At 44.9% G+C, this 18,605-nt stretch overlaps 1 protein-coding gene across 16 annotated transcripts in view; it reads right to left on the reverse strand.

Annotated features, from left to right (window-relative positions):
• Window positions 1-800: 800 nt before the first annotated feature.
• ADGRL3 (adhesion G protein-coupled receptor L3) overlaps window positions 801-18,605 on the reverse strand; it is a 486,649-nt gene continuing 468,844 nt past the window's right edge. For 12 of the 16 annotated variants that reach the window (XM_088056043.1, XM_088056046.1, XM_088056042.1 and 9 more), the window contains 2 exons: window positions 15,892-16,020; window positions 7,552-10,354 (listed from right to left, as the gene is read on the reverse strand). In XM_088056043.1, the coding sequence (XP_087912169.1) occupies window positions 9,549-10,354; window positions 15,892-16,020 (935 nt within the window). In that variant the 3' untranslated portion in view covers window positions 7,552-9,548. Of the gene's footprint in view, window positions 1,611-7,551; window positions 10,355-15,891; window positions 16,021-18,605 lie in introns of those variants that run through there. The other 4 variants (XM_088056056.1, XM_088056055.1, XM_088056054.1 and 1 more) reach the window with 2 other exon arrangements.

Consider the following 18,605-nt stretch of genomic DNA (forward strand, 5'->3'; position numbering starts at 1 on the left):
CTGTTGTGCTGGTGGTGTTTGCAGATGAGCACTGCTGTGCCACGGCAGGGTGGCACAGAGGATGACAACTCAATGCAGAGCAGAGATTTATCAGCTCTCACTCAGCTAACACCATCCCCCTGCCTGCCCAGCCTCATTCCCTGCAGAGGTGTGGACACCACTCCGCACTGATGCTACTAAAGCTGGACCTAGCAGCGTCACTGATGACTCCTCGGATGTGTTTGGGCACGTAAAGGGCAGTACAACACACACATCCATTTTCTCTCCTCTCTCACGGACACAGCTACACGGACACGGGGACCTGCAGCAGCCCCCGAACCACACACGTGTTTGCACAGACAGAGAACTGCACAGACAGGCACTGGCTGACATGAACACAGAACATGCCTAGGCATGCCTCCATTTACCCAGCCAAACAGTTGGCCCAACACCATTAATAAGCCTTCAGGGTTTGTTTTTTTCCTTTTCTTCTTTTTTTTTTTTTACTAATGCTAAAAGCCTGGGGATCACCACGCTGATGGGGTTTGCATCCCGCTGATGATTTCTGCCCATCCCACCCTCCCCTGTCCCACAACTGCACTGAGCAGTCCAAGTCCTCTGTGGGCTGTAGCTGAGTATTTACACCAGCGGAGACCATGGGACCAGTGAGTTCACCCTGTTTCCAGGGACTAGGGAGAGATGTCTGCCGAGTCCTCTGCTGGACAGTTCCATCCTCCTTCAGGTGCCTGCTGCACCTGCGGCGACGGCACAGCTTGGCTGCCAGAGGCCATGCCAGCCTCCAGCAGGCAGACCCCGTGGGTTCCCATGTATCCATCCCCAGCTGGGCTGATTGAGAAACGCTATCTTCAAGATACTAAGGCTCATTTTTTTTCTCAAAAAAATATTTCTATTTACACAAGACAATAAAATCAGAGCAGCTTTCACCCAAGAAGCTTTGGCCAAGTGGAGCTGCTGCTGGACACATGCGCTGGTCCCTGTTTACAAGCAACAGCTTCACTTGACCGTACTCTGCTGGCACGTTCAGCTTCTTCTGGTGTAAGGACTACTTCTCTGTCCCTCTGGTCCTTCCCTTGTTGGCTCTTCGCACTGACAGGTCTGTATTTACAGCAGCAACCTGGATCTGGCAGGTTCCCCTTTATACAGCCCAGCTTGAGAGCATGGAGAGAGGCTCGGGATGGTGGATTAAACACACTCAGCCATCTTTTAAGTGTTACTGAGTTGCAAAGTTTGGGGCAGGTGAAACTAATTTCTTATTACAGAAGACATTTTTCACCTGTTCTGCTCATCTTCAAAAAAGAGACGAGCGACCAGACGGCGAGGGCGCTTCCCAGGGTGCTGCCATGCACAGGGCAGTGGGGATCTCCGCCGGGCCGTTCTCTCCTTGGGGATGCAAGGGTTTGCTGAGGCTTTGGGCGAGGCCAGTTCCTCCAGCCTCTCCTGTTGTGCGATCCCAAGAGAGGGACGGGTGAGCTGAGGCACAGAGGAGCTGAGGTGGTGCACTGGCACGGGCTGGCCGGGGCAGGCTGGTGGGGCCCCCAGGCGCTAGATGACACTGTCCTCCATGGTGACTCGCCTGAAGACCGGCTCCTGCTTGGGTGTCCTTCCGCCCTCTGTGAAAAACAAGCGGAGAGCAGGTAAATCCCTGGAGCAGGACCCCCCTGCAAACACCACTGGCTATTTTCAAGACCATTTCCATCCCCAAACAAAAGGAAGGCTTGCTCAGGGAAGGTGAATGTATTTATGAGTGAGCATCCCATTGGGAGTCTCCTCCCACCCTTTTTGCTGAATTTGGTGCTACAGTTTTGCCTGGCTTTGGTCCCACATGAGCCAGTAGTTTGCAACTGGCCACTGCTGCCCACTTCTCTGCAGAAGAGTGACACTGAGGTGCCTCTGCTCCTCTGTGTTTAGCACATCACTGAACTGCAGCCACCAGTTTGTATCAGCACAACAGGGCTTGTTTGAGCAAACTGCGTTTTCTGTTGTGTCCCCCCCGCCCCTTAATAACAAATATTCAGTATAAATCACTGCAGAGTAAACAGATTTGTTTTGATATCAGACATTATCTGAAGGGCACTTTACATCCTGAGTGCTCTGCTTTACAGCTGCCTTTATAATCACTGCAGCCCCAGGAAGGAAAGCGCCTCCTTTCACAAGCTCGTGTCGGGAGGACACAGCCATACGCACTTTGTGGTGACCACATGCAGGCTTTTTTATATTTCAGGAAAATCTTAAGATAGATTAAGAAGAAGAATCAAGAGTCATTCTGCAGCCACTTTCTAAGCATAAATTGTTTCACTCTGTTTCTCACCCTCCCAAATATGTGTTGCTCTCTACGGTGAAAAAGGGAAAGTGGTGGGGGCAGAATTGGCAACTTTTCAGGTGTCTTCCAGTTTAGACATTTTGGCTGAACTTTTGGGGTTTTTCTGAGGAGGAGGGACTTTCAGCATTTCCTTATTGCTCATCTCTTTTTTTCTTTTTCTTTTTTTCTTCTTTTCTTTTTTTCCTAAGTAGTGGGATGCATTTTCTCCTTTCATTTCCACTGCTGTTACCTCAGTGGGCTGCTTTGCATTGCAGTACAAACTGCCAGCAGTGCAAAATGCCTGGGTGCACAATGTGTAAAGAATAAAGAAAGTCAAAAATCCCACCCATTTAATATGTAGCACTCTTCCTGGCTGATATCAACAGCAGCTTAAGCAATGGGGCCTTTTATCTCTAAGTTTGAATAAGCAAGCAAGGAAGTGAGGGGAAGGTGACCAAAGGGCAGAGCTGAGGTGCTTGCACTGAACAAGAAATCCTCTTCCATTTATTAGGAAGGGATCCTCTCAAAGAAAACACAAACCAAAAGGCTGCTTTGTGGAAAACCACTAAAACTTATCTTTTTTATTTTTTAGGTGAGGAAACCAGGGGCTAGCCAGAGCAGGCACCCGATTGCCGCAGCAAAGCTTTTGCTTGCCTCAAACATGCCTCCCATCACACACGGTTCTAATTCCCCATGACCTTGCACTTCTCTCCAGCTGCCTACAGAAAGCACCCGAGAAACCTTTTTTGGAGTATTTCAGCCAGAGGACAAAGCCTTGCCAGAAATTAGGGGCTTTTTATTTTCATTCCCTCCCACCCAAAGTCCATTTTTCCCACAGCCCCTTTGCAGCTTTTGTGCAACCAAGTCCTCAGAGATGCTTGGGGCAGCGCTTCTGCTTCCCAAATGGAATACCCAGACATCCTCCACCCAGTTTGTCGACTGCTTGGTTTTCAGTGTTCATCCTCCAAAGCCATTTTTCAGTGGATATTACCACAGACTTGTGCCCATTGAAAGGCGAAGCCTTTGCTGCTGGTAGGACACAAAGGCTGCAGGGCTCATGTCTGGAGTGAGGTTTTCTGCCACAGGGACCCAAATTTAATTCTCTCTCAGATGCCTCCAAGAGAAGTAGGAGAAGACAGGCTGAAAACAGTTTTATTACTGCCGTGATTTACCCATCAAGCACCCCTCTGCTGGAAATTTTTCCAAAGCTGCAACACAAGATGCAGTCCATCTTGACCAGATGACCAGATAAGTCTGAAATATCTGGTCATCTGTACAAATATTGCCATCACACCAGCTGAGGAGGTTGTGCAGCAGCTATGTTTGTGTCTTCAAAGTTGCTGTTTGGGGTTTTAAGCAGCACTGCTAAAATACCAAGCATTTGTTTCCAACACATAATAATTGCTCTGTATACCAATATTTTTTATTTATTCAGGTTTTAGCTTGGGTTTTTACATGTGTACAGTGTATTTAAGGAGTAGAAATATAAGAAAAGAAAATATGTGGTGGGTAAAGAAATGAAAAGACAGAAAATACTTAGGGTGTTTTGTTGTTTTTTGTTTTTTTTTGTTCTTGGCATTTTCCTGAAGGAGACTATCACCATCTGTCTGGCGTACCGAATACAATAAACAGTAAGCACCTGTAAAATGCTATTTTGATGTGAAAAAGGAAGATTTCCAAGCAATCCTGGCTAGTCTCAATATTTCAGCTTTAAACAGACTGCCTCTTGTGAGTGGGGACGATAAATGATCTGGTGTATGATCAATGCATCCCCAGGGCTTGCCAAAGCCTTTGGAAAACTGGCCCTAAGCCAGCTACCTGTGCTGAACGAAATGTCCCCGAGTCCAGAAAGGGGAGTGCTGCTGCCTCCCAGGGGGACTGCAGGGCCCCCCCTGACTGCACTGCTAACACCCCCCCTCTGAGGACAGCCACTGAGCAATCCAGGGCTGCCCTCCATGGGAGCACTAATCATGGATTTTATCTGGCTCCAGCTTCACACTGCAGGATGTTCACACTGTTACCAGAGAGCCTGCAACAACATGACATTTATATAATGTTCATGAGCCCAGACTATTTAGACCCTAAAATATTCATTAAATAAAATTTGCATAGAGTGTAGCTGAATGCAGCAGATAGCTAAAAATAAAGCACTTTTCTTTCTAAAGGTAAGCAGGAGATCAGGGTGTGACAGATGACCAAGCCTGTGCTCTTAGGCTTTCCTGAGACAGGTTTTTAATAAGATGAGCTATCCTTCTATCCCTGTTGACGAGGCAATTCTGCAGGGTATTACATTCTTCATAACCTAGTGAGATCAAGGGCACATGGGGGTGTGAAAGAGAGGCCAGCTGGTCAGGGAATGGGGATGCAGGCAACAGGGACACACACAGACACACAGAAGGATTCCCCAGGATTCCTCCCCCCCATCACCAGTTTCCCCTGGTCCTCTGAGGTATCTCACTGCTTACTACCTGGGGCAAGGGAGGAAGGAAAAAGATTGGTAAACAACCACAGATGTCAAGGAATTAAAAGGAATCAACAGGCAGAAAGGAACAGGACCATGGCAAGCAATATTGCCTACACCGTGCCTCTAAAGGCATGTGTACCCGAAAATGAACACCTGCCATTCCCAGCAGCCCTCCAGCCTACATGGCACGACTTTTGCCTTGTATTTCTCCTTCATGTTTCAGGGAGATCTTAGACTCTCTTCTGGCTCTTGCAGAAAATGGGTGGGAATTGCCTGCTATAGTCAAAGTGTCCTTAAGCAGAAAGCTGATGTGTCAGCTCTTTATGGGGTGGTCTGCAATGGGACGACACAGGAAAAATAACCCAGTCCTGCACAAATTAGGAGTGAGTGAAAAAAGGGATTCATGACTTGTAAAGCATCCTAAGATGATTTTCAGGAAAATGCAAAGCATGGAGCCTTGCACTTCTCCATTCCCCCTCTTCCCACCTGCAAGAAAGGCTTTCTGAAGGGACAACTCAATCAGTGGATCAACATTAACAATTCTCACTCCAAACATGCCTGGCAGCTCATGCTTCCCAAAGGTTGCCCTGTGTTTCAGAAAATGGTCTGTGTATCAGCTGATGGTCTCATGAGATCAAGCACTACCTGTTTGCCTCTATTTTGTCTGTTTTCAGCTGAAACTGGGATGCTTGTTGCAGCTGAATGATGAAGCTTTAATCTTCTCCCTGTAAGGCAAATCTGGTTTGGTTTTCTTTGTTTTGTTTTGTTAAATGGAACTCTAGAAAAGAACCCTCGAGTACAGGGCTGATTATACCCTTCAACCCAGCCTACACAGTTATGTGCCCCAAGCATGAGTATGGATTTCACACCATGATCACTACTGCATTTTCATAAAGCTTTTTCTCATATTCTTGTCTTGGCTCAGCATTAAGAAATGCCTTGGAAGTCTTGCAGCTCTCCCTCATACCCCAGGAGCATTGTAGGCACCGAGGACTTAAGAGCGAGTTGATTTTCACATGCTGCAGTCTGCACAGAGGACACTGTCGCCAGTCACACTGAGCTACTTATCAACAAGCACCAACTTTCACCATGCCCATAATCAACTATCTGACAGAACAAAATCTGTTCTCAAAGGGAAGAAAATGTCAAAAATAATCAGTGTCCTGCGCCCCTTCATAAAACACCCCCACTATATTACAGTCTTAAAACATTTTTGGCTTAATAACATGCTTAATAAAATTAGTAATATATATTTTCCCTCTATTTTGTGATTCAGCTGTTTCCTAAGCCATAAGAATCACCAACAGTGAATCTTGTGAAGTCAAAACAGCCCAGGGACAGAAATAATCAGCTTGAAAATAAACAGCATTTTTTTCAATAGAAGTGCTAATAGGCATGGGTAGGCTGGCAAAGAGAAGGGATGGAGGAGAGGGGGAAAAACAGCATCCACAATGATAAACCTGAAATATGTAAAAGGGCTGGGGAAGAATGACCATTCAAAGTAAAATAAGTTGAAGATTTTTCAGCAGGACAAAACCATCCATCCCATAGCAAATCCACCACTGGTTTTGTTCTTGCAGAGTTTCAGAAAAACTGGTAAACACCATGTTCATCACCTGCCTCCCAATTTACCATGATGACATTTGCTAGGGCATATCTCACCCTCTGCATGAACTCAATTCCACCATACCCCTGAAAAACTATTTTTTGAGTCTAATACAGTAAAAGAGTTTTTACTGTCCCCAAAATAAGATGTACCTCATTTATTTAAAGCCTCAGCAGCCTCTCTTGGGCTGCTACATGGATTGCTGTGACCACACGAGTGTGAATCACCTGCTGTACCTGCAAGAGTGGATCCACCATGCACTATCCACTTCCTTTGCTGCTGGCATGGAAAATAGAATGAAACAGGGAGGCAGCATCAAGAGAAAGAGCACAGCCTGGCTGGCCAGCGGCTGCTCTGCTGTGAAATCAGGCGATTCCCCAATATTCCAATAGGAAATGCTCCCTTGCCGAAACCTAGACCCAGCAAGAGACACTGCTGTGATCAGTGCTTGGTCCTGCATGGAGCTTCTTCCCCAAGATGTTTTGGCCAGAGTGGCTGCAGGAAGGACTCAAGTGACTCGAACCAGACTCTTCTGTAGGCCATGGATACCACCAAATCCCACCACCCCTGGTTCTCTTGCCCAACAAGACTCTGGTGAGAAGCACCAAGCAGCACTGCCCCAACGTGAGGACAACCCCAGGATGGAGTGGAACTGCTCCACTGATCTGCTGCTGCTGCGTTTTTCCTCCAGCACTGAGAATACCTTGTTTAACATGCACCTCACCCACCTGCTCCAAGTCTTCTGGCTTTTGCCCAGCATGACAGGACTTGGATAGGCACAGTTTAGATGGAGGCAACACCAAGCCCTTAAGCCCAGGCCATTTTTACAAAAAATAACAGAAAATTCATTACCGATCATATTCAGGTGGTTATTTTCCCTGTCAAGCTTTCCAGTCTATTTTGTGGCTTTCTGTATTCCTGATTGCACTCAAGGGATGTGAAGGGGGAGGCTGGAGGAGAGCAGCAAAGTGCCAGTGGGCCACTGGCAGAGGTGGGGCGGGAAGGATGTGGCCAAGGATGGCGAGGGCGCTTGGCGTATGCCCGGAGCAAGAAAATAAAGAGACAGCAAACAATGACCGAGAAGGCCTAACGGGGACTTGTTTTACTCTTTGACATGCTACCAGCAGTTTTTAATCTCAGAAAACCCAAATTAAAAAAAAAAAGAAAAAAAAAAGAAAAAATAAGAAAATTAAGAAAAGGAAATAATTACAATGATTAAAAGATAAGACACGTGAAACACTATACTCAAATCATCCGCGTGTCATTGGCTACTTTATACAGTAGGCACAAAACAGACCTAGAATCACCTGCAACAAATGTCAACCAGTGTTGCTCTTGCCCCTAAACAAGTACCACCAGCCTGATATTTCTAGTCAGCCACAGCTGCATAGCCTTTGTGCTTAAATTTCTCAGCTTAGGCCTCCTTTCTTCGGCATTGCTCACCGATGCCGTAAAGGAGTGGAGACTCATAATGAAGACATTAATGGAGAGAGGAACAACAACGACAAAAAAAGAGAGATTAATTGTACAGTACATACATACAGTATCTTCTAAATCGTGATCAGTTGTTTATTGGTTGGCAAACAAGCTTCACTTTTACAACAAATATTAGTAATGAGGTCATTCAACTGTTGAGACCATACAAAATGGATCATAAATTAAAAAAAAAAAGAAAAGAAAAAGAAAAAGAAGAAGAATTCATACTCCGTGCTGCTAATTTACCTCCAGAAAGCCTATGTTACTTAAAAATCCGGTCAAATAAATAAATTTCCTGTTAGGAAAAGTAATGAACAGAGGACTTTTTTTGTTTTTTTGTTTTTTTTTTAATTAAAAATCACTGCAAAGTACTTTTTAGCTCACTACGCATCAATCTATTCTCTTCTTAACCACTGCAGTACAAGTGCCTAAACGGGGGACCAGACTGAGCCGAGAAGGCCCTTTGCTCCTCCAGGGAAATGGCCGTCTCCTGTAGAACTCCCACTAGGATTACAAAGCCCCCTCTCAGCCCCTGGATGTGACCTGAGGGCCTGGATGAGGGGCTGCTCGCCAGAGATGCTTCACAGGATTATCGTCACGATCGGTTGTGCACTGACAATGAGGAAGTTTGCCCTGCTCTAGTCTGCCAAAAGGTCTGCTGGCAACATGCCGGCTGAAAAAGGTTATACAGCGAGGAAATTAAAAGACTGCCTTGGCTGAAAAGAAATGGTGATGGTGTTACTAAAAATGGTCCTTAGAAAGTGATGTTTGGGAATTTTTTTTTTGCCCAGTGAGTTTTTTTACTGGGGTGGGAAGGGGACAGAGGGAAGGAGCAGTGGAAGAGGCAAAACAAAATTTAAAAAAAAAAAAAAAAAAGGAAGAGTTATGAAAAACCTTGCTCCTACTGGTAGACAAACTTACAAGACCAGCACAACAGAAAAAAGTTCTTATTTTTTTTTTCCACTACATTAACAGGGACGCAAGTTCTGGAGGAACAGAAAGCAGACTATATGTGCAATGCTAGTATCTGTACATTACATAGAAATTGTTCGCTTCTCTTTTTCTGCCATTAGTTTTTATCATCCGTTAATACAGCAAAATGTAAAATATGCCTTTAGCACAGGATTCTAGGATTCCCTTCCGTCTCATTAAATTTGTTTACGTTTTGTTTGCTCCCACAGCAAAGGGCGCTGCAATGAAACCAAGCTGTGAGTGACCATAACCCATGATGTGATCTGGATTGGTAAGAAAGAGTTTTGCTAGCTTGTGTTACACAGCGCTCCCACCTAGATGTGTCATCGCTACTAGTTTCAAATGCACATTTTTGGCCTTTTATTATTTTTTTTTCCCTCTTAAATCAGGTCCTCGGTATTAAGAGCAACACAGCATCAAGGATTGTTTAAACAAACACGGCATAACTTGAGAAGGCCACGAAGTGTGCCGTTATCTATCTCTTTCATTAACATAATGAAGTCTGTCTGGAGGGAAGAAGGATGGGAAGATAAGGGGGGGCACAGCAGTTACTGTCCTCTCCGGGCCGGCCTAAAAATTCCAGTAAAAAAAGTCTGAGAATTTCCTTTTGAACAGCATGAAGATTTAGGAGTACACACAATATTACCACTGTTTGGATTAACTCAGAACAGTAAACCGAACGTTACGGAGAGGCTTTAAGTTGTCTCTTTGCTTAATTTTTGCTGAATCTTCTATAGACTAGTGACCAAGTGAGCGGGTCCTTTTGCATTGCCGTCCGGGGAGGTTCCCTCTTTGTTTGGTGGGACTATAAAACCGTCGCTGCTGCCTCGACCTAGCTGGTAGTAAGTGTGTAGCTGATGGACGTGGTTCCTGGAGCCAAGATTGGGCATGCTTTTGTAGTAAACATCGTCGGCATCGCCACCGCCGCTTTTCGCTGGTGGAGGGTCGGTCTGGGTGCTGGCGGTGACGCTTTCCGTCATGGGCATGCCAGCCAGCGCGGGCATACTGGTGTAGAGAGAATCCCTGTTGGGCGACTGCAGGTCGTCCGTGTGCTCGTTGGTCAGCAAAGGGAAAAAGCTCTCGCTGTTGTCTTGCGGGATGCGACGCCGACTGTAGAGGTGGGGCTGGTGGTTGTCCGCCGAGTACACCCGGGGAGGCAGCAGTGGGGCGTCCGACTCCTCGTGGATGAGCTCCAGGCCCAGGCTCTCCTCGTGGGTGAAGGAGGTGGCGTCATCCAGCACGATGGCATCGTCTTCGCTCCCGCCGCCCACGCTGTTGACGAGTTTGTTCATCAAGTTGCGGCTCTGCTCGCTGGAGCGCTCGTGGTTGTTCAGGTAGGAAGGGATGTAGTTGGAGGTGAGTTCCTTCAGGATCTTTTTCTCGAGGGCGTTCTCCGTGTGGTTGTACCCGCGGTCAAGGATTTGCACGCAGTTGCTGAGGTACTCGCCGCTGGCGATGCTGTAGCTGTTGCCGTGATTACCATTCAGTGGTAGAGTATCCGTGACACTTGTATCCCTGGCATTGTTCAGAAGCCCCTCTGAAAAACATTACACAAGAGAGGGTGACTTGTACAAACAGGACACTCATGCAGGATGTGCACACTCAAACCCCCTTCCTAGGCTGCCACGGCTGCTGGGGTTGGGCAGCAAGGAGAGCGTCGCGGCCAAAATGGGAGGGCGCAGCTCCATCTAAACCACCTGGTGGTCAAGGGCTTCCCACCAAAAAAAAATGGAAAGCACTGTCAAGTGTGTGACTTGATGAGGCAACATCCAGCCGGAAGGATAACCTCTCCTGGCCAGCATTCTCCTACAGCTCTTGTGCTCTATGTATTCTTGGGGGAGCTGAAAAATTCATGACCCTGGGCTGGTCCCAACTGCCCTGGCTCTAGGAGCTTTGGAAGAAGGGGGAAATTCCTCTCAGCTGAGGGAAAAGTATTTGCAGCCCAGGATAAATCACTACCAAAACTTTGTTTGGGAGTGTATCCTTCCTAAAAGAAAAAAAGTTTGCTCTCCCCTTTCACTGGGCAGGCTGTCAGGAAAAGTAAAGACATAAGGACTGAATGGCAGGATTCAAGGAGTAGCACGGGGGAGGCACAAAGTGCTTCCTGGCCCAGGATTTTCTGGAACAAGGCTAAATGCCCTACCTCCTCTGACTTAAGGGCACAAACAAAATTATTTACTCCACACTGGCCAGGTGGGGATTTTCTAATACAATTGATGTTGGAGGCAGCTGTTCCAGGGGCTTGTGAAGCCTTTAAAAATAGCTCCTATTCCACCTGCAAATTTAAAGCAGTGGGTTCAGCAGAGGGTACAGCAAGTACCATCCCTGCCACGGTATGGTGGGCTCATGGGAAGCTGAGAGGAGTAGCAGGGTGTCAGAGTGTCCCTGCTCCCACTGCCTATTGCATCTCCACAGGTGACTCAATGCTGACAAGGCAAGGCTGGAGCTCAGCTCTTTCCCAAAGCACTACGGGAGATGGCAGGGAAGTGCTTTGAGAGCAATGCCAGCATGAGTGGGCAAGGGAGAAGAAAATCAGGCCCAGCAGTTAAGCCACCATGCTTTCTTTTTTTGGGATCACTGGTCTCCTTGGAAGGAGAGCAGACATGGGGATGCATGAAATAACTTATTGACCTCTCAGCTAAGGGCTTCAGGCATTGCCAAAAACTGGCAAGCAACTCCCAGCAAGGCACAGTGGATCAGAGAAGCCATTAAACTGACAATTTCAGATGAACAGTTGCTCATACCATGCTTAGTACATGGCATGTGTACCTTCTGAAAATACAGGATTCAGTCTATATCTGCGATGGAGTAGTTGCTGTATGTCAAGGGCTGGAAAGCGCTACTGAAGGCTTCTTCTTGCTTTTGAGTGAAATGCCCCAAATGCGTCGGTCACTTTTTAGGTTTCTGAAGCTTAGAGGGTGCTGCTGTATCCTGGGTTTCCCAGCAAATGAGGGAGCTATGCCAAAAAATCAACTAGCCATCACAGACATAGAGCAAAGCCGTTGATTTTCACGGTGAAAGCTCTCCAACCGAGTCACGATGCTTGGGGAGAAATGAAAAGTGAGCATTTTTGGGGGAGGGCCGTATGTAATGGGTGACAGGTAAAACAGTGTCTGTTTGATGGTTGTGTTGAGTAACGTATGCATTGAGGCACTGAGCACTGCACTCCTGCTGCCAATGCATAGATCTGGGGTTTGGTGCAGAAATAAAATGGGAGGCATTGCAGGTGAGAACAGAGTGGGGGCTGCAATGAAACGAGCTGTATAAAAATGCCGTGACCTCGCAAATAAAAACATGAATTTGGGAAAAAAAAAAAAAAAAAAGCATACACAACTAAATGAGAAACTATGCTGGGTAAATGCTGCCACAAAAATGAGAAATAAACAAAGAAAGCATCATCTAATTTCATCTATATATATATGTACACATACATATATATACACATACATACATACACACGCATACACATATATATACATATGTCTATTAATAGTCTTTCGATTTCAAAACTGTGAGATTAATTTCCTTTATTAGCTACATCATCTATATGTGATGCAATAAAAGTGAACTAAAAAAAATTACATTTGATATGCAATGTTTAGCTTTACTCCCATACTTGTCTCTCTGTAGGGCTCTAAACGACAGCATGAAGAAAAGGAAAGAAAAAACAACAAGTAAGCTTACAGCGACAGTAGGAGAAACATGAGTAAAAAGCAAATTGATGATATGCAGAAAAGAGAGTTAACGGAAATAATTTCCACTGCCCAGAATACATGAATTTGTTACAAGGTTTATTTCAGGTTAAAAATATTGACATTTTAGACAGAAAAAAAAAATATTTTACGCGCAATATTCAATAGTCTACATTTTCATTAAAAAAATTATCACATTTAAACTGTTTTCCAATGCCATTATAAAATGTTCAGCGTGCAACACAAATGAAGAAATAATGCCAGGAAATTTAAGAAAAGTCTAAAGCTGATAACGGTCATGCTTGAAAAGACAGGCACTGTCATCGTCACTTCCAAAGTCTTAAAATTAATAGCTTTACTTATTGTTAGGTAAAATAACCCCTGGCAGTTGAAACTGAAATATGTTTCCTTGCTAAAAATGTTTTGCCGTCCATCTTTTGCAACAGTGCTTTGTAAGAGTATGACTTTGCTCATCATGGGGCTGCTGGCATTTTACAAACTTTGGTAGATCTGATTTTTACTTTAACCAAACACATGGCAAACTATATGGACTTGGCAAAAAAAGAAACAAAAAAAAAGAGCAATAGTAGTTTGACTAATGGCATTGCTAAATGAAACTTCTAAGAAAGGCTTAAAACAGGAAAAGTCAGAGAGTAAGATGAAGAGGCAGTGATAACGCTCAGCTTCCCACTCTTCAGTGGTCTGTGGCATGTTGGATTTTAAGCAGAGCTTGTTAATGGTCATTAATGCTTGTGAATGCCTTCTCTCAAAATTAGTTCTGACAAAAGGTGTTGGGATTTTTTCCTGCTTTGGAGAGACTGAGTCAGTGTATGTCACTCAGCTTCCAGTGACAGTGAGCACTCAGCCCCTCACCTACCACCTCCTTCCTCTACATGCTGTGTCCTATCAAGGAATCACTTATGCCACTGGAACGTGGGATTTTGGCCTTTTAGGGTCTGATTCCGCACCTCTTTCCAAGGGTAATTTTTAGGACATCCTGCCCCTGGTGATTGTCTACCTCAGATATGGCAGCAATGATCTTTTAAAAGACGTAACTGAGAGATGAAAATAAACAGGTGGATCAGATCAGTCCTTCTTTCCTTAGGTGTCCTGCCCCATCCACGGCCAGCACCAGAAGTGGTACATGAAGGTGCAAAAAAAATGACAGCCTTAGTGATGTGGAATGAGTTAGCTGGATGATGTTAGCTAACAATGCCTCACTGCATGCCAACCACAGCCAAGGCACACCCAGAGATGATGACAGCATCTACTTTTACAATGCACTCTCCTGGCTTTAGCATTCCTGCTTGGTGCAGCATCTATAAACCCCAAAGGGCCACCAAGACCACTAGGCCTGGTTGGTTTTGCTACCCTTCATTTCTGACATGGGATCTCCTAATATTCACAGTTAGTAATTATCCAGGGACCTAACCAGTTTGAAAACTAAGAGCTATACCAGTTCTGTGGTCATTAATTAACTTGCAGCCTCCTGAAAATAATGGGTTGGGTTCTGCTCCCTCTGAAGTCATTTGCAAAGCTCCAGGAGCTTAAATGGGACCAGTACTGGTCCCGTTCTCTTTTTTCACCTCCCAGAGAGGAAGCCTCTATAGGTTTCTCTGTTACTTATCTACCTGTGTTGAACAGAATAGCACTTGCAAAAAAAATTATGCTATTTTTGCGGAGAAACATTCTGTTAGCTGTACCAGATTCTAGTATTAAAAATCTGAAGAACACAAAATTATTAAAATACATGTAACAACACATTTCTGCCCAAATCACCTGGGTTCAGTTGAAGCACCCAGACCTGAACATCAGGACTCCTCTTAAGGCAAATGCTGACCCAGGATTACCTGTTGCCATTTGATTTAAAAGACTCCCACACCTCAAGGTTATCATGCAAGAAACTAGTCAGGACATCAAAGCTCATTTCAACATTTGCAGTACACTGAAATTCTTAAAATTCAGAGCATTTAATGTTTAACAGTAGCCCTTTTTAAGAAAAGCATTCTTGGAAGCAAATTTATCGCACAAAGTTAGCATAGTTTAGGAAATTAATAAACAGCAAAAAGGTTAAACACGTGTGCTCTCCTTGTGCTTTGAATGCAAATACCCTCCTGACACAGTTCAACATTTATTTCTGTCATAAACAACATGCTGCCATAGAGTACAAAGGGAGCTTTCCTGCTTGCATTATAACCATCATTATTTTCCCTCTCTTGGATATCCTTTACTGGGAAGTGATGCCTTCATTGAGAGTGGACAGCTGACAGAGTGCTGGCACACTTGCACTGGAATGCAGTGCATTCTGCATTGATTCTGCAGTGATTCAGCCACCTTACAAATAAGAACAAAAAAAAAAAAAATTCCCATGGAAGGGGCAGAGCAGGATGGAGCCAAGAGACAGGAACTTTCAGAGCTCCACACTCCCCATCTCATCCTCAGGCCCTGCTTAAACACATCTGTCTCACAGAAGCACCAGGACATCAGCTTACAAACAGTGTCCCTTCCCACAGAAGCCAGAGCAGAGACAAACATGTAGGTGACAAGAGAGTGATTTCCATAGCAGAAACCTCCATTAGGTACAACTGACTCTGCCTGTCTCTTACCTGTTGCCAAAAGGAGGATATCAAAGATTATCTAGATTTACTACACCTTTTTTCTACTGTTTTTTTCCCCCTAGTTGCACAGATAAAATGTATAAATGCAAACGGCAAAACATTTCTTATCTCAGCTCTGCTCTTTGAAGCTAGCCTACGCTTCTTGCTTCAACTGTCATTTTTCTTGGAGATCAAGGGCAGTTTTGTTTTATTTTGCATTTTACTCCCCGTGCAAACCAGTGCACTGCTGACCACATTTCTCTAGGCCATTTCAAATGAGAGCAGCTTTGGTAGCAAAGGCCAGTTTAGCTTCACTTACCTTCAGCGGTGTTCCTGTTTCTGAAATGAATGGTTTAACAAGGAAATGAGCTGACAACAAAGAGAGGAATGGATGTGGCCGACAAAACATGCGCGCACACACACACACACACACACACACACACACACACAAGTCCAAAGCAATACAAAAGCAAGGAGACTGAATTAAAAAAAAAAAACAACAAAATCAAAACACTATGAATGCTTTGAGTAAAACTAACAAGAGTCTTTCAAAGTGAATTGGATCGCTCATGGAAAAATAGCATCTGGAAGATGGAAAGATGCACTGAAATGAAAGGAAGGGGAGGGGATCTTTTTTTCGTGCCCAGTTCCAAAAAAAAAAAAAAAGTGTGTGTGCGTGGGGAGAGAAAAAAGAAAAAGGAAGAAAAAAAAGAAAGAAATGGGCCAAAATAAGCCACAGAAAATGGAATTCTCACTAGAAAAATTAGAGAGAAACTCCAGCACACCTTGTGCGTTGTACATGCTGACAGAAGGGTTGTTATAGACCGCCGATTCCCCGAGCAATGTATTATAAGGGTTGTTAGTGCCATGAGGACGAAGCAGAGCATTGGTTATAAGATGATTAGCCATGGCTCCTGGAGCAGCCCGATAGAAAGACAGAGAAAAAAAACAACAAAAAAGGTCAATCAGGCAAATGTGGTATTAAAAAAAAGGGAAAAAGAACATTCAGAATGACAACAGTTGAAATAGTCCTGATTACAAGCAGCCAGCTAATTAGACTCGGAAAACTGTATGCCACTAAAGCAGAACAGATGTTACTGACGATGCACAAATCCAAACCAACGCAAAAGAAAATGTATCAGAAAGCGGATAAGCTACATTTATGGTGGTTCCCCAGTTGCTCGGAGTGTAAGCAAGGCTGCGCCCACATGCTTGCTACAAAGAAAGAAAGGAAGATGGCAGCCTACACAATGTGGGGGGAAAAACTCTCCGGAAAGTGCCAAATGAATAAAAAAAAAATAAATATATATATATATATATATAATGACTAACAGACAATAGCACATTCAACTCCCACTATGTGCTAGGATCTCTTTTACCGGTCCTTCACAACACATTTAAATCAAAAAAGCATAATTCAAGAGAAAGGATGGAGAATGCAGCCTCTCCAAAGGCTCTCAGCAGTTCTCAGACAGCTGTTTCTTATGTCTAAGAGGGCAAGTTTCACTTCAGCTACTTCTCTGATGCCACCATCAAGAACATCCACAACCACCTGAATCCATCCTGGAAGGTGAGAGCACTACATCTCCGTCAGGCATTTCTATCAGGAATGAGAGTGGCCACGAAGTGCGTGTCTAAAGGCTCTCTGTGTGCCCCACAAACACCTTGTTTCCCCATTCCCACACCTCTTTGCTGCTGTTTCCAAGCACTCAGCCAGCAGTTGTCCTTTTCTCTTTGGTTTATTCCTTGGAGACGCAGCCTCTGGACATGTGCTCTTTGGGATCATCACGGCTTGGCAGGTGCCTGCCAAGACCTACCTCAATTCCTATTGCAGGCATCAACCCAGGAAGCAAAGTCTCTCCCTACCCTTTAGCTGACCTACAGAATGAAAAACCCTTAAGCCCTGGCTCTGAACCTCTTCTAATCTCCAGAGACATGACCAAATAAAGACTTGCCCTTCAGGGCCATTTTGGTCATCCATCAGGAGGGATGACCATGGCTTTTAAGGCCAGGACTAAACTGTAAAGACAAAACCTTTCTACCAGGAAAGTAAGTCACTGCTGGGGCAGCTAGAGCTAGTTAGGACAGCACTGTCAGAGGGCTCAGGTGACCTGGCTGTCACCAACATCTGACAGCCTCAACCTGAAGAAGTGACTGAAAAGCCAGTTCTCAAAACCAGTAACCCTTTCAGAAATGTTTTTACCGGTGTCTGAGGCATGGAGAACCCATTTGCCTCTTTTAGGTGAGGTGGCCCCGTGCTGAGGTGAAGGCTATCTTTGTATGTAGGGCACTGGGTACAGTCTCTTTGGATGGAGTTGCTGAGGATATATAAGCCCTGAGGGCCTCTGGCTAGTACAAATCCCCTTAGCAGCCAAGTCCTCAGAAAGCTCACACCTACTAGTTATTTACAGAAAGGCAAAAACTGGCCAAACCTCAGGCTAGGTGGAGGCTGCCTCTTGCCGTGCTTGTATGCGGGCCTGGGATGGTATTTCCCCGTTTTTTTGCAGGTAGAGGAGAGAGCAGGCTGTTTCTTGCCTCTCCCCCATCATCCCCCAGCAGCTCCCAGCCCCAGGCGTATGGCATTAGCGGATCATTTAATCGGTCTTTTGAGCACAGGACAAAGTAGAAGGCAGAGTTGTATGGGGGCTGCATGCCAGGGAGGCTCCTCGACACATGCAGCTGGAAAAAAAAGACTTGTTTTCTCTCACCTGATATTTTTGTCTATGCTGATGGAAAGCAAGATGAGCTGCTGTGTTTGAAAATAAGGAAACAAAGCTGTCTCCTGTAAGAAAACATTACATGAACGCTTAACTAAGTAACCTTGAATGTAACTAATAGGTAAATGAGTCAATTCTTTCTTTGTGGTAATGTGTTTTCTCTCAATCTCACATGCATCTGGGATGAGGGACTGTAGGAACCATTTCTCTTCTTGCACTAGTTTTATACCAGTGAGCACTAAGGCCATTAAAATTGTTTCTGCTTTCATCCCACTTTTAATCAAGTCAGGCCATAAAAGATTCAAAAAGGGACTCACTTTTATACAAGTAATGAGAATGTCCAGAGTTAATGCCAACCATAAACTCAGAAGTGATATAATCCTCCCATTTGAGATTTAACCCAATGTCCTACTCAGTTCCTATGAGAATTGATATGAAATATATACCCACGGTGGGCTTTTGAGCACTTTAGCTTGCGGCATCTTTAAATGCCAGCTGCCATAAAGAGCATCTCACTCAATATATCCGCAGCCTGATCTTGTCTAGTGAACCCCAGCAGGCAGGAACAAGATGATCCCACCATGGCTGGGCAGGAAAAGCTGTTTTGCATGAGGGATGCTCTCAGACTGTGACAAGAAAGAAGGGATCAACCTGTGTAAGCACTTAAATGTAGGTTTTGCTCGCCTACATTTGCCAGCTTGGTGGGCTCTGGGATGAGCTGAATTCACAAAAATATGGTGCTCTCAGACAACTTTTAATACAGATCTGTGATTCTGACTACA

Source organism: Pseudopodoces humilis, chromosome 6 (assembly GCF_049639895.1).
Source record: "Pseudopodoces humilis isolate 2021_Gansu_Grassland_sample_001 chromosome 6, ASM4963989v1, whole genome shotgun sequence".
Taxonomy (NCBI): Eukaryota; Metazoa; Chordata; class Aves; order Passeriformes; family Paridae; genus Pseudopodoces; species Pseudopodoces humilis.